At 36.1% G+C, this 14,288-nt stretch overlaps 1 protein-coding gene across 2 annotated transcripts; it reads right to left on the bottom strand.

Annotated features, from left to right (window-relative positions):
- Nucleotides 1-12,297: 12,297 nt before the first annotated feature.
- Nucleotides 12,298-14,002, bottom strand: LOC112744022 (uncharacterized). 2 transcript variants are annotated; one of them, XM_025793482.3, is made up of 3 exons: nucleotides 13,862-14,002; nucleotides 13,510-13,749; nucleotides 12,298-12,944 (listed from the first exon to the last, which is right to left on the bottom strand). In XM_025793482.3, exons 2-3 carry the CDS (start codon nucleotides 13,704-13,706, stop codon nucleotides 12,449-12,451), a joined length of 693 nt encoding a protein of 230 aa, XP_025649267.1. In that variant the 5' UTR covers nucleotides 13,707-13,749; nucleotides 13,862-14,002; the 3' UTR covers nucleotides 12,298-12,448. The 2 variants fall into 2 exon arrangements, with proteins under 2 accessions (XP_025649267.1, XP_072070961.1); XM_072214860.1 differs by having other exon boundaries at nucleotides 13,883-13,979.
- Between the last annotated feature and the right edge of the window lie 286 nt (nucleotides 14,003-14,288).

Here is a 14,288-nt window from a genome sequence, read left to right as displayed (position 1 = left end):
TCAATTGTATGTGTTGACTTCTTTGCCCCTTCCTCGTAAATTTAGGCTTTCATTGTAATATTTCTTTGCCATCTTTTGGTTTCCCTTAATGGTGGAAATTCCATCCTCTGTTGAAAACTTCATATAGAGGTGAGGAGTAGAGACCATGGCTCCCAACTGATTTAGAGTTGTTCTTCCGATTAGGGCATTGTAGGCTGAAGCTACATCCACAAAAATGTAGTCCACACTTAGGATTCTTGATCTCAACCCTTTCCCAAAGGTGGTATGTAGGGAAATGAACCCCAAGGGTTTAATTGGAGTATCTTCTAGCCCGAAAAGAATATCCGAGTAGGATTTTAGCTCTTTTTTTCAAGCCCTAACTTGTCGAATGCCAGCTTGAAAAGTATGTCTGCTGAGCTTTCCTGATCTACCAAGGTCCTATGTAGGTGGGAATTCACTAGTATCATGGTGATGACTACTGGGTCGTCGTGCCCGAGCACAATCCCTTGTGTGTCTTCTTTTGTGAAAGAAATTGTAGGGAGGTCGGGGCTATCTTTTTCAACTTGGTATACCTCATTCAAATGCCTCTTTCGAGATGACTTGGTCAGTCCTCCTCCGGCAAATCCTCCTACTATCATGTGGATATGTCATTCTGGAGTCTGTGGGGGGTGACCTCTTCACCCGGTATCTTTATCATCTCTTTTTCTTTTTCCATGATTGTCTGGCCTTTCCATGAGATATCTATCCAACCGACCTTTCCTGGCCAATTTTTTTATCACATTTTTTAGGTCACAACAATCATTTGTTGAGTTCCCATATAGCTTGTGTTACTCACAATACTCATTACGGCTTCCACCCTTTTTGTTTTGAATTGGACGTGGGGGAGGGAGCTTCTCGGTGTGACAAATTTTTCTGTAAACATCTACGAGAGAAAATCGTAACGGAGTATAATTATGGTACCTTCTGGGCTTCTCGGATCTGACTTCTTCTTTCTTCTTGGGTCCCCTCTCTTTTTCTTTTAGCTGGTGAGGGTGCCCAAGTCGCTAACTCAGCTGTCGTAGCCTGGCGTTTTCTTCCATATTGATGTACTTTTCAGCTCGCTCTTGTACATCATTCAAGAAAGTCGAATGTCTTTTTGATATAGACTGAGAGAAGGGTCCTTCTCGGATCCCATTGACTAGTCCCATTATTACTGCCTCAGTAGGTACGTCTTGGATTTTTAATTATGCTTTGTTGAATATCTCCATGTAGTCTCTCAGGAGTTCTCCGACCTCTTGTTTGACTTCGAGTAGGCTGGGTGCATGCTTGACCTTATCTTTCTGGATTGAAAATCATGTAAGGAATTTGCGTGCGAGGTCGTAAAAACTGGTAACCGATCTAGGGGGCAGGTTATCAAACCACTTCATGGTCACTTTTATCAAGGTTGTCGGGAAGGCCTTGCAGCGAGTAGCATCTGAGGCATCAACCAAATACATCCGACCTTTAAAATTGCTAAGGTGATGCTCCGGGTCGGTTGTCTCGTCATATAGATTCATGTCAAGGCATTCAAAGTTTCTAGGAACTCTAGCCCGCATGATGCCCTCAGTGAAAGGGTCTTCTCCCCCCAGTAGGGTATCTTCCCGAGTTGTGCGGGAATCTTGCTTCGAAGGTTGGATTCTAGTTTTGGGAGCTTCTCCTCCAGCTCTCTTCGCCATTTGATCTCCTTCCTCAGGCTCCTCTCCGCTTCGCACTGTCTTTCTAATTCCTGCTCCAGTTACTCAAGTCGACCCTGATGTCCATGCAGCAATCCTAGGAGGTCGGTGCCATGAGGTTGTTCTTTCCCTTCAGGGGGACGGACCTCGGATGGGATTCTCCTTTGGTGTTGGTCGCCAGAAGGACCTTCACCATGTAGTTTCTCCATTCTTGGAGGAGGTATTACTAGTGCTTGGTTGTTGTTGACCATGTCTTGATATTCTTGATCTGACTCAGACGTTGTACGTCCGTCTTCATACTGATCGTCCGCTATGTAGTGTTAAATCCTAGGTTCCCGACAACAGCGTCAATGTTCCAAGGGTTATCTAAAATCAGATAATTTTTGGGCTTGGATGTGAGGCCCAAATGCTCAATGGAGTGATCTCTGACTTGTCCTACGTCAGAGAGCTGCCGTCCGAGTTGTTTATGGGGAGATGGGGGTGGTACCTGCAAGACACTCCGATGCCTAAGTTAGCATGGGTTTAAGATGCCCAAGAGGAACAATGACCAAAGAAATGACAACCGTCCGGATCCGAACTTAGAAGGGCAAACCAGTACCCAACCGGATGACTTAAGATGCCCAAGATGTAAGAAGTACCATCCAAATAGACCATGCAGGGCCGGATTAGGTGTATATTACAAGTGCGGGAAGCCGGGGCATATAGCTCGAGACTGTCCACATAGGAAGCGCCAGAATACAGCCGAATCCAATTCTCAGACCTGAGGTAACCATGAACTAGCAGTTGAGTTTTTAGCTACCTTGCATATCATTAATATGTAATATCCATTTGTGAAGCATGACAAGTTTTGATGATCATGGAGTCTGAGTCGATGGTTAGTCGAAGACTATTAGCTGTTGAGATGGGGCGATACTTAGCTAACTTAGAGGAGTGGCTAGATTCTTGAAGGATAAGAATCAGAATGACGTAATGGAAGTAGGGTGGATTATATCTAAGGAATTGGAACTATCGAGAGCTATGCGGAGTCACCGTTTGAAATTCAGTGACAGCAAATTCAACCTTTAATTGTTAATTAACTGAGAGACAAGTAGAGGTGATACCAAATTCCTATACGATAGAGTTTCCGAGGCCATTCTTGAAGATGTACTAGAATTTCCACCTTAGAGAGAACGTGAGTTTGCAATAGACTTAGTTCCAAAAGTCGGATCAGTGTTGATTGCACCACAAGTGAAGACATTATTAGAATCAGTAGAGTTCAGGACCGAGTTGAAGGGAGTACTGGAAGGGAGAATCGTCCAACTAAGTGTTTCTTTGCGAGTGCGTGCCAACTAGTCTTCACGACTTAATCTAACCTTTCTCTTATAGCTTACATCGAAAACTCTATCTTGAATCTTTTCCTGTGAAAGCCAAATTTATTGTTCTTCTGATTTTATTCTTTACTCATATAAAGCTTGTCTCTTTTGAAATAAGCCTGAACTCATCCTAATGTAATCACATAATCTTTTAATCTTGGAGACCTGCGGTGCGTGGAGCTACTCTCTTGCAGAAACTCACATTCCTTTAAAGTCAACTAGAATCTATTCAATTTGACTTGCCCTATTCCTTCTATTCAAGCTTTGATTCGAACTTCTTCCCTGAGATGCAACTAGGTTTCTTTTCATGTGCATTCCATTAGTTCTGTACGACTCCGGCTAACGTATGCAAGACTATCTTTTAAATTCTTGTGAACACTGTTTGTGTTATTCGTACGTCCCTTTGAACATAACATTTCTTTGAAAAATCAACTCGTATTGGATTCTGTGTCGCGCATAACTCTTAGATGCAATTATTAGGGTGTCAATCCTTTAGAGCAAGACTTTTGAACATGAAAGTAGACCAGCGACAATACGAGGGAATTCAAAACCTTAATCCTCGCCGATCATATCGCTCGTGACTAAATAGATGAGATGAGGTGCACTGCGTGGACGAAATACCAGGATATGATCGAAGTCTCCGAGCCATAGAAAGAAGACTGATCTTTATGCTAATGCTTATAACTCTTAAGCCTAATGAACCATTTAGGGAATGGCTATGAAGTATTATTGGAAGACCTGAGATACGTGCTGACGCAATACCATAAGATTGTAGTAGACGCCCTAAGCAAGAAGCTTCTAAGGGACTCTTGGACGCTAATTTCAAAAGAGGAAATGCCAGATGAGTTAAAGTTCTGAGTTGGAGAATGAGAGTGTAGAGTGGGAATGTCGGAATAAATCCATTATCAATTTACAATGTGGTATCGATGAGATACGAGATGCATAACGAGACAATAAGGAGCCGCTAAAGATGTCGAAATCTAGTAAACCAAGAAAAAAAAGAAAAAAGGGAAATCAAGAAGGGATTTATATGTCCAATGCCGAAATAGAGATCGTAGGGTCGAGGACTTAGGGAGCGCAATAATAGTGATAAGGAGCTATGAAGAGTATTGAAACCTGTTGAATCAAGAAGATACTGAGAAGGAGTTATGTGTCTAAATCAGAAGTTGAGACGAGAAATTATTGTCCGAAACTTACGAGAAAGAATTTTTGAAATTACCGTGAAACTGCCAAGACATACCATGAACCAAAAAAAGATGTTTTTGGGTAAACAGAAATAAAGAATAAAGTGGTAGTGCATGTGATGGCGTGTTAAAGCATGAGGAGGTAAAAGGAGACCACCAGAAGCCATTCGGAATGCTGCAACCATTGAAGGTTCTACATCGAAAGTAAAGGAGAGTAATTATCGGTTTCGTATTAGATTGTCAAGGACTAAAATAGAAGATGGAGCTTCACAGAGCGCTAAATACTACCGTATTGATAAAAACTAGAGCATCAAATACTTAGTTCCTGAATTTAATAGCCGAGACAACGGAGAAGAGCTACACCAATTTAAGTTAACAATCTCACTATGAAAAGCTGACAAAAGAATTACACGAACCAAAGAAAGTCATGAACTCGAGAAGGTTACTTTAACAAGATGGAATCAATAAATGAGTCAAGCTGAAGGAATTGAGACCAAAGTGTTTTAGGACCTAGATTGATGGCAAGGACAGACTTTTCGGATTCTGAAGAGAATTAGGCCAGTGGCATATCAGGTAATTCTACCCCCATATCTTCCTAATAGGATTCAGGAGTATACTTCTAATGTCAATCATGTGTAGAACATGAACCAGTGCAACTGAAGAAGGATCTCACGATTCGAGTAACCTCGGTTAGGATATATAATAAGATGTCATTGCCAAGCAGCTAGGCAGAGTAAATGTTACGTTAGTAGAGTATGCAGAAAAGTGGAACTGGAACTGGGAAACGTATTTAAGAACTCGAATTGGACAGGTGGAAGAACTACCCACACCTCCGTTCAGATAATTGAATCTAAATTTTGTGGGTAGAATGTAAAACTCGGTTAATTAATGGCTAATTAACCCATAAATTAAAATATATTCTAGAAAGTGAGAAATGAGACTTTTATGGTTTAATATGATAGAGAAAATTAAAACGAGAATTTCGACACTAATTTTAAAGAATTTGGCCCGAGATTGGGTCGAACGGACCGAACCAATTGAACCGGATCCAAAATAGGCCCAAGGCCCAACCCAACTCAGCATAAAACACTTAAAAGAACCCCCTCTCTCCTCTCTTAATCATCAAACATGCTGAATGCAGCCATGGGAGGGGAGAAGAAGAAGCAAACCCTAACCTCATCTTCAAACCTTGATAACTTTTGATCCGGAGCTCCGATTGACGAGCCATTTACGGCCACGCGTCGGGCTTGTCGAGCTCTTCAATTATATCCGAACCAAACAGCAAGTAAATCGCGTTTTCCTAGATCCATTTCTGCTGGTATATGAATTTTGGGTTTAAGGTTTGAGGAACTCAATTCCTTGATGATTTTCATGTTTTAGGGGTCCACTAGACTTGATTTCTTGTGGGTATTGCTCAAGGATCAGCGGGTAAAGGTAAGAGATCTCAAATCCTAATGGAATTTCTGAATTTAGGCATTTGGGTATTGATTTGTTATGTTTGGATGTGGTAATTGTGGTTTAGGTAGTGTGTATGTGAATGTTGATGCTTGTTGAAGCTTGTTGGTGATTTTGGAAGCTTGGAAGTAGAGTTGTGAGGCTGAAAATCTGATCTTGGTAGTGTTAGAGCCCCAAGGGCTTGAAGAAAAGTGAAATTAAAAGTGTTCCGGGTTGAGCGGGGAATTGGCCAATGTATGGTTTAGGTTTCGCGCGTTTAATATTTAAGGTATTGTGGAAACTTAGGCTAGAAGAACCATAGGTTAAGTTGAAATGATTAATTGTGTTAAATGATTAGTCTTAATGGTATTGATGGATGAGTTGATGTGGGCATGTGTTGAGTACTTGATAATGTAGGTTGTATGTAAATATGTATATGTATGTTAGTATAATGATGATGGATGAAGGATTGATGTTTATGGCTATTTAATGATATGGTTGAGTTGGAGTGGTGTTTATGTGAAATTGTTGGTATGACTATATTGATTAATGTTGTGGTGATGGTTGAAGTATTTTATGATGATGACAACTTGTGAATGTGAAATAATATGTTAGTTTGTGAGTTATGAGAAAAATTTGTAAAGTTGGGTGGAAATGGGGTGTTGTTGAGTTATGGAAATGCAAGGGTGCAAGAATTATTGTGTTATGGTAGAGAACAGATTGTATTGATGGTTATGGTATGATTGAGTTAAATGAGATTGAGTTTTAAAAAGGAAATGTGGTTTTTGGATAAAAATAGGGTTTGGCATGTTTTGGAAAACTTTGGTTTTTGATGAACTTTGGTAATCTATAACTTGCTCCTCAAATTTGGAATGGAATTGCAATTTATTTCAAATGAAAGATGGTTTTGCAAGCTTTTAAACGATATCAATTTTGTGAAAAATGGAATTTTGTAGAAAAAGTTATGGATGACGGAAGTTGGCATGTGAATCTGTGTTATAAGGTACCAAAAATAGGGTTGCAGCAGCTTTCTGGGCATTCTGGCTGTTTTGGAAAAACGCCCATCCACGCGTACGCGTGGCATGGCACTTTGACGACACATGCGCGAGTAGCCATGCGTGTGCGTGAAAAGCTAATGCGCATGATCACGCGTACGCATGACTCACGCGTACACGTGACTTGGTGTTCGTTCCATGCGTGCGCGTGGCCCACGCGTACGCGTGGTCCCCTGTTTGCTGCAAAACTAAATTTTGACATTTTAAATCAAACTTTCACTTCTAAACCTCCATTTTCCTTCCTTTTAGACTGAAAGTATAGTGCTAAGTCCAGTAGCTAGTTAAAGCTAGGAAATTAAGGTAAATTGAGGGTGAAATAAGGGTTAAAATGATGGATTATGAATAGGAAGGGTTAAAATGATGGATTATGAATAAGAAGGGTGAAAATGTTATGAAAATGATGAACATTTGTGATAGTGATACGTTGATGGATGATTGAACTCATCTGAAATAAACGAATGTATGCTTGAGATGCCTGGGCAATAGCAAGAATGGTAGTTCGTCCCACTTGCTCCAGGTCAATGTTTGAGAATTGATAATGATTATGCTTGACTTGGATTGAATAACTGTATGTTGTGATGCCTGGGCAGTAGCAGCAGTAGTGGGTCTCCCACTTGCTCCAAGTTGAGCTTTTAAACACTCGCCTGGGTAGTAGCCGCAGTAGTGGTTATTCCACTGGCTCTGGGTTAAGCGGGTAGTAGCAAGGGGGTTGTAACTCAAACCCACTTGCTCTGCATGGGTGTTTCAGTCCATGGTTAGCTACCAGGACATGTCGGGTTGGCTATATAACCAACAGATGATATCATCAGCTATAGGACAGGCATGCATCATGTGCATTTGTTTGCTTTGACTGCTATGCATTATTTGAGATTGCCTAAGTGAATATTTATCCTGCTACCTGCTATTTTTGCTATTTGCACTATCTGTTTCTTACTTGTAAATGAACTTGTTTGTTTGCTTGTCTTTGTTGATTTATGGATGACGGAGGAACGGAGGAAGGGTGAAATGGTTTGATGTTAGGTTAGGTTTAAGATTGAGTGAGTTTAGGCAGGTTTAGTATACCTACCCCTATTTATGGCTTCCGTTTAGAAATTAAGTTTTACAATTGTATGACGGATATCTAGGATTGCCTTTGGCATTTCCAGGACCTTATTTATTATACGCGTGGCACCTTTACCATGCTAAGAACCTCCGGTTCTCATTCCATACTGTGTTGCTGTTTTCAGATGCAGGTCGAGAGGCTCCTCGCTAGGCATCTGGATTCCTGAAACGGAGTTGTCCCTGGGATGTTTTGGTTTATCAGTTTATGTATATATGTACTTAGTTACTTAGCTTGCTCTCCAAGAAACTTGTTATTTTGTTCCTCATAGAAGTTACAGGAGAGTTAGGACTTTATTTTTGTATTTTAGGTATTTTGAGAAGCTGATATATATATATATATATATATATATATATATATATATATAAACATTCTCCGCCCAGCCTTGGCTTCGCAGGCTGAGTCAGGAGCTAGTTTCATTGTATTCTTGGCTCTCTTTTCGTTCTTTTGCTTATTTTTATCTATAATCTTTATGTTTCTTAGCACGCAAATAGTTCTGTTTCTTGAGCGTTGCGCTTTTTATTTTGTGATTTTGTTTTACCCGTTTTTCAAGGCTTCTAGTTAAGTACCTCTTTTCCTACTATTATTATTATTATTATTATTATTATTATTATTATTATTATTATTATTATTATTATTATTATTTCTATTTTTAGAGATCGTAATACCTTACTATCTCAGTCTTATGACTTAAGTATAAGATTAAGTATGGTAGGGTGTTACAGTTATTATTATTAATTACATAATAGTATTGTACCATAATTTTTTATATTTTCTAAATAAAAATAGTGATAAATTTATTCATTAGATTCTTATATATATATATAGTACAGTATAGTACAGTATAGTACAGTATATAAAAATCTAATGAATAAATTTATCATCATTTTGTTCCAAAAAATACAAAAAAATATAGTACAGTATTATTGTACAATTAATAATAATAATAATAATAATTAATTATTACTATTATTATTATTATTATTATTATTATTATTATTTTATTTTCGGACGGAAGACTATTATGTCTAACAAAGAGAAACGTTGGGGATTGATTTGTACATTAATTTTTCTTGGGGACTAAAATGTCTATTTTTAAAATCTTTGGAGACTAATCTGGATAATTACTTTTGCCGAAAAATAAACTGGGGACTGATTTGTCTGCCAGAGTAAAACCTTGGGGATTGATCTGCGTATTAATTTTTCTTAAGGACTAAAATGTCCGATTTTAAAATCCTTGGGGACTGATTTGGGTAATTATTCGAATAAAAATAAAAATTTAAAAAATATTAAAATTTTAAAAAAGTAATTTTTAAAATTTTTGAAATTTTAAAATAAAAAAATTAATTTTTTCTAAAAACAAAAAATTAAATAAAATTCAATAATATTTAATAAACTAAAAATACTAAATTTTTAAAATTTAATTTATTCTAATTTTTTTTTAAATTCCAGCAAGTCCAGACACTAGGATAGGGGAGTCCGGGTGCCAGGTTCCAGCAATATTCAGTGAATAAAAAAATATTTAAAAAAATTAAAATATTATAAAATTATTTTTAAATTTTATAATTTTAAAATTAATTTTTTTACCAAAAGTAAAAAAATAAAAAATTTCAACAATATTCATAAATATAAAATTTAAATTTTATTTTAAATTTAAAAAAAATCCAACAAAAAAATCAACGATCTGAGCGTTGGAATTTGAGTGGCCAGCATTATGCTGTGAATAAAAAAATTAAAATTTTGCAAATTTTTTTTAAATTCTGAAATTTTTAAATTAAAAATTAATTTTTTTTATAAAAATAGAATAATAAAATAAAATCAAGTAATATTCAATAAACAAAACAAAAATTTTAAAAATAATTTTTTCTAAATATTTAAAAAGTTTCAGCAAGTCTAGGTGTCGGGTCCAAGTGTGGGTTTCCAACCGTATCCAATGAATAAAAAAATCATTCAAAAAATTCGAAATTTTATAAAATAATTTTTAAATTTTTTATTTTTAAATTTAAAAAAAATAATTTTTTATTAAAAATAAAATATTTTAACAATATCTAAAAATAAAACATAAAAAAATTTAAATTTTTATTCTAAATTTTAAAAAATATCCAACAATAAAAAAGTCAACGATCTAGGCGTTGGAGTTTAGGTGGCCAACATTATCCTGTAAATAAAAAAACAAAAATAACAAATTAAAAAAACATTAAAATTTTTTAAAATTAATTGTTTTTAATTTTTGAATTTTAAATAAAAAATTAATTTTTTTAAAAGCAAAAAAATAAAATAAGATCCAACAATATCTAATAAACAAAAATTTAAATTCTAAAATTAGTTTATTCTAATTTTTTTAAAAATTTTTGCAAATTTATGCATTGAGAAATAGGAATCTAGATGAGATTCCAACAATATTCAATGAATAAAAAAAATAAAAAAATTATTTTCAAAAACAAAAATTTTATAAAACTATTTTTTTAATTTTTAAATTTAAAAATATTAACTACTTTTACTAAAATTAAAAAATAAAAAATTTTAACATTATCCAAAAAATTAAAATTAAAATTTTAAAATTAATTTATTCTAATTTTTTAAAAAAGTCCCGCAATAAGGGTCTGGGTGCTGCAATTCAGGTGGCCAGCATTATTCTTTGAATTAAAAAAATAAAAGATTTAAGAAAATTAAAATTCTTTTTCTAAAAGCAGAAAAATAAAATAAGATCCAAAATATCCAATAATAAAAAAAAGAGGTAAATATTAAATTGGCACTCGAAAGATTTTGGCGTTGACATAGTACCTGATTTTTGTTATTGACAAAATAATCCTTAAATGATTTTAAAATTTGACAAACGTGTCTCTAAACTCGCCGGAACACATTTCTAATGAGAAGGATGATGAGGTGGCCACCGAAAAATCGAAAGTAAAATTTTTAATTATTTAATTATCCAGAATCTAATCTCCCCAATCCCGCCCCCCTAATCCCCCTTTTGAACCCTAATTCCCCTTTCCTTCCTCCTTCAAATCCTAATCCCCTCCCAACGCATTCTCTCACACTCTCAACGCACTCAACCCACCACCAACTCTTTTCACTCATGATTTACAATATAGGATAACCATAAACACTATCAATACAGACACAACTAACACCAACAACTGGTTAACCAATTTTTTTTATTTCGGACACCTTCCTCCAATCTCCCAAACCTCCAATCAAAGTTCATCTTCACTTCATGATTGTCTCCATAAGATTTTGGTTTCTCAAGCAGTTTATCCTGCCCAGTATCTACCCACACAAAAGTTCACACCATCTCTTTCTATTTGTCTATAATCAAGCAAAGATATAACATGCTCAAACTTCTATGATATAACATGTTCAAACTTCAGAGAAGAACAACAAGAGAAGAACAGTGAGGTAAGAACAATCATAATAACACAAGTAATACTGATAACTCACATTCTAATTGGGATAACAAAAAAATGGTTTGTTTGGGTTTGAATCTGTCCCAAACCACCTGAGAACCGACCGGCAGTCACAACCGCACCATTCCAACACCCCCAAACTTCTACTCCTACTTTGCATTCTTGTTCGATGGCCACTAGACGCTGGACAAATAGAGCTTCCAGCTCCAGTGTTTCCACCACCCATCATGGATATTAACTTCCAGCTCCGGGAACAACAAGAAGAAGAATTAAAAGAGAACGATGAAGAAAAAGAAGAAATTAACTTAACGAACATTTGAGAATTTAGGGTTAAATATAGATAGAGGGGCCAAATTGAGTATAAATTGAAATTGTGACAGTGAAACTAACAGTTGGCACCATCCAGCGTGGCAAATTCATGACACACCAGCGCTTCAGTAATGACTCATCACCGGAAAAATGATCAGGGACTACTATAATATTCGGAGTCGTATCTAAGAGGATTACAATAGTACAATTAGTATTTCAAGGACCACACTAGATAACGACCTGAATCTCAGAACCATTATAAAAATTTACTCTTCTAGTTTGTGATGAACTGATAGCTTAAGTTTGCGATCGTCTATTCGTCTTAGTGTGCTAGTCTGGCAGTAGTTTATGTGTAAATATATGTACTGATTATGCTTGCATAGTATATTGGTAAATATTCTCTTCTTAGAACCTTTTATTATGGATGCTATCTCCCGTTTGTGGCTTAACCACATTATGCTTGCAATAGATATTTTGTTAAAACTCACTATTTCTATGTGTCTTCAGTAGACATCGATGATTGATACTCAATTTTATAATGTTCAATATAGGATCTCAGTAATAGGTTAATAGTTGTTACTTCTGTTAACAATGACCATATTGTTGTTTCACGATGCACACTTCTAAGATCTAATTTTATGTCCATAAAATTGACGATTATTTTATGCGTCATTTTAGCTAGTATGGCCAGATAGCTCAAAAGCATTCTCCCGCTTAAGGAAAACAGTAAAAAAATTTAGGCAATACACAACCCAAATGAGCAACATTGAACAGCAGAGAAACAACATGAAGACAATACCCTTCTTTGTTCATTATTTAGAGTGCCGTTTGACTGTAAAAACTACACTGAAAATGCAATGTCAGTGAAAAGCTTTAGTACTGAGTGAAACAGCCATGAGCTGATACAGATTACACCACTATTATCAGGTAACACATCGTCAATTAGAAACATAACTCCCAACCTTGAGCTTGTCAGCAGCCAACACATATGAAACTGGGACCAACTGTTTCCGAGCACCATGCGAGATTTCTTCACTGTCCTCGATAGATTGACCATCTTTACTTTCTACCCCAATCAGCTTGTGCTTGCTTATCCCGGCAAACATTTTTCTTCTGGTTTCCTTGCGCGCTTCCTTTTCAGATAGCTTCAAATCTCTAAAGCCTTGTTCAAACTTGGCTTCATCCTTTGGTGCAAAGAACACAACCTCCTTCTCGCCAAGCTCTTCATAGAGCTTCTCCATCTTTGCCTTCCAGAAGACACCAATCTCAGTGTCCATCTTTTGGTAAGGAGTTTTCAGCAAGTATTCATCAATCCCACCAGCCTTGTCTATGCAACGAAGGGCATGCATTGTCACTTTGACCCGAATGTGACGATCCAGGATGTAACTGAAGAGCCGCTTTTCTTGGACATTAGGTTTCCACGTTCTCCTTGTCCTATCAAATCATTTAACAAACAAGTTCTCATCAATATTGATGTCTTTTTGGTTCTTTCTTTCTTCTTTTACATATTTAAAAGGTGAAGAAACTGCCCCAACACAATTGAGGAAACAAACTGAGTTGGGATCATTAAACAAACATAACGATAAAAATTTGTAATTATCATCAATTACTGTGATAAACAAGATGTTGCAAGGCGTAGTGTAATGCTGCAAGCACAACTATTGGGATCTATATCCTGCCTAACAAATGTACTCAACTGTTAAAGTACTGGTACTATTAAACATCCAAGGCCAAGACTAATAATTTACTGGCTCCAATTAGAATCCATCAAAACTTAAGTTTTAAGAATCATCCAATGAATTGAGAAGACTAATTCATCAACAACAGTTAAACAGAGGCACATAAAACAGTAACTCTAACCTATAGCATTTAAACAACTCAGAATCTGCAAAAATATGTATCTACAACTACAAGCTAAAGCACAAAACTTTCCAACGCCATTTAAAGAAGAAGCTTCAAATAAGAAAAGTAAAACAAAAAAAAGCATCAAGCTAATAACTTGTTACCGCCATCTTCACTAACACTGTTGCCAAACTGAATGTGTCTACCGGCAAATAGACCGCGTTTGGCACGACCCATTACAACCTTGCTTCGAGGTATACATTTCTCCAGCGATTGCTTCACTCTCGGGTTCAAATTGTTCTCTCCAACTCTCTTCAACACTATCTTCATCATCTCTTTGCCTCTGAACGCCATTTCTTCTTTTATCTGACTCCAATTCTCACTAAAAGCTCCGGTTCTGCACATAATTATAAGATGTCAATTCAGTGAACAATTATGAAGCACAACAAATTGCATAAAAAATGTGAAGCAGGGACATCAAAGTAGACAAAAACGAAATAGCAACAGACTCCCAGAGCGAATCGTGCTACTTGTTGAAGGATGATGGAGGAAAAGTGGAAAACACTAGCAATTTGTAGAACTCGTTTCCCATAATTTAGGAATTAGGGTTTAACAATACTTTTGGGGTTTTTCTTATTATGATTGGAAGCAAGGTTGCGAAAACCGAATCGGTTATTGAACCGGTTAAGTGACTGATTCAATAGTTCAATAATTTAACTGGATCAAATCGATTTAATTAAATATATAATAAAATTATTAAAAGATAACTCCCTATACGTGAATTTCTGCAAGTCAATAAGTCACTAATCCAAAACATGCATCCAACCTAAGAATCAAAAGCATAATTCAACGAAATCATATGAAACCATATAGTAAATCCCAACGCAGAATAGTGGTAATGTTTCTATTTTGAATCAATAATAGCAAAACAACCAT

This window comes from Arachis hypogaea, chromosome 14 (genome assembly GCF_003086295.3).
Source record: "Arachis hypogaea cultivar Tifrunner chromosome 14, arahy.Tifrunner.gnm2.J5K5, whole genome shotgun sequence".
In the NCBI taxonomy this organism is placed as follows: domain Eukaryota; kingdom Viridiplantae; phylum Streptophyta; class Magnoliopsida; order Fabales; family Fabaceae; genus Arachis; species Arachis hypogaea.
Note: the sequence above shows the minus strand (reverse complement) of the source record. Positions and strands in the feature narration are given on the sequence as shown.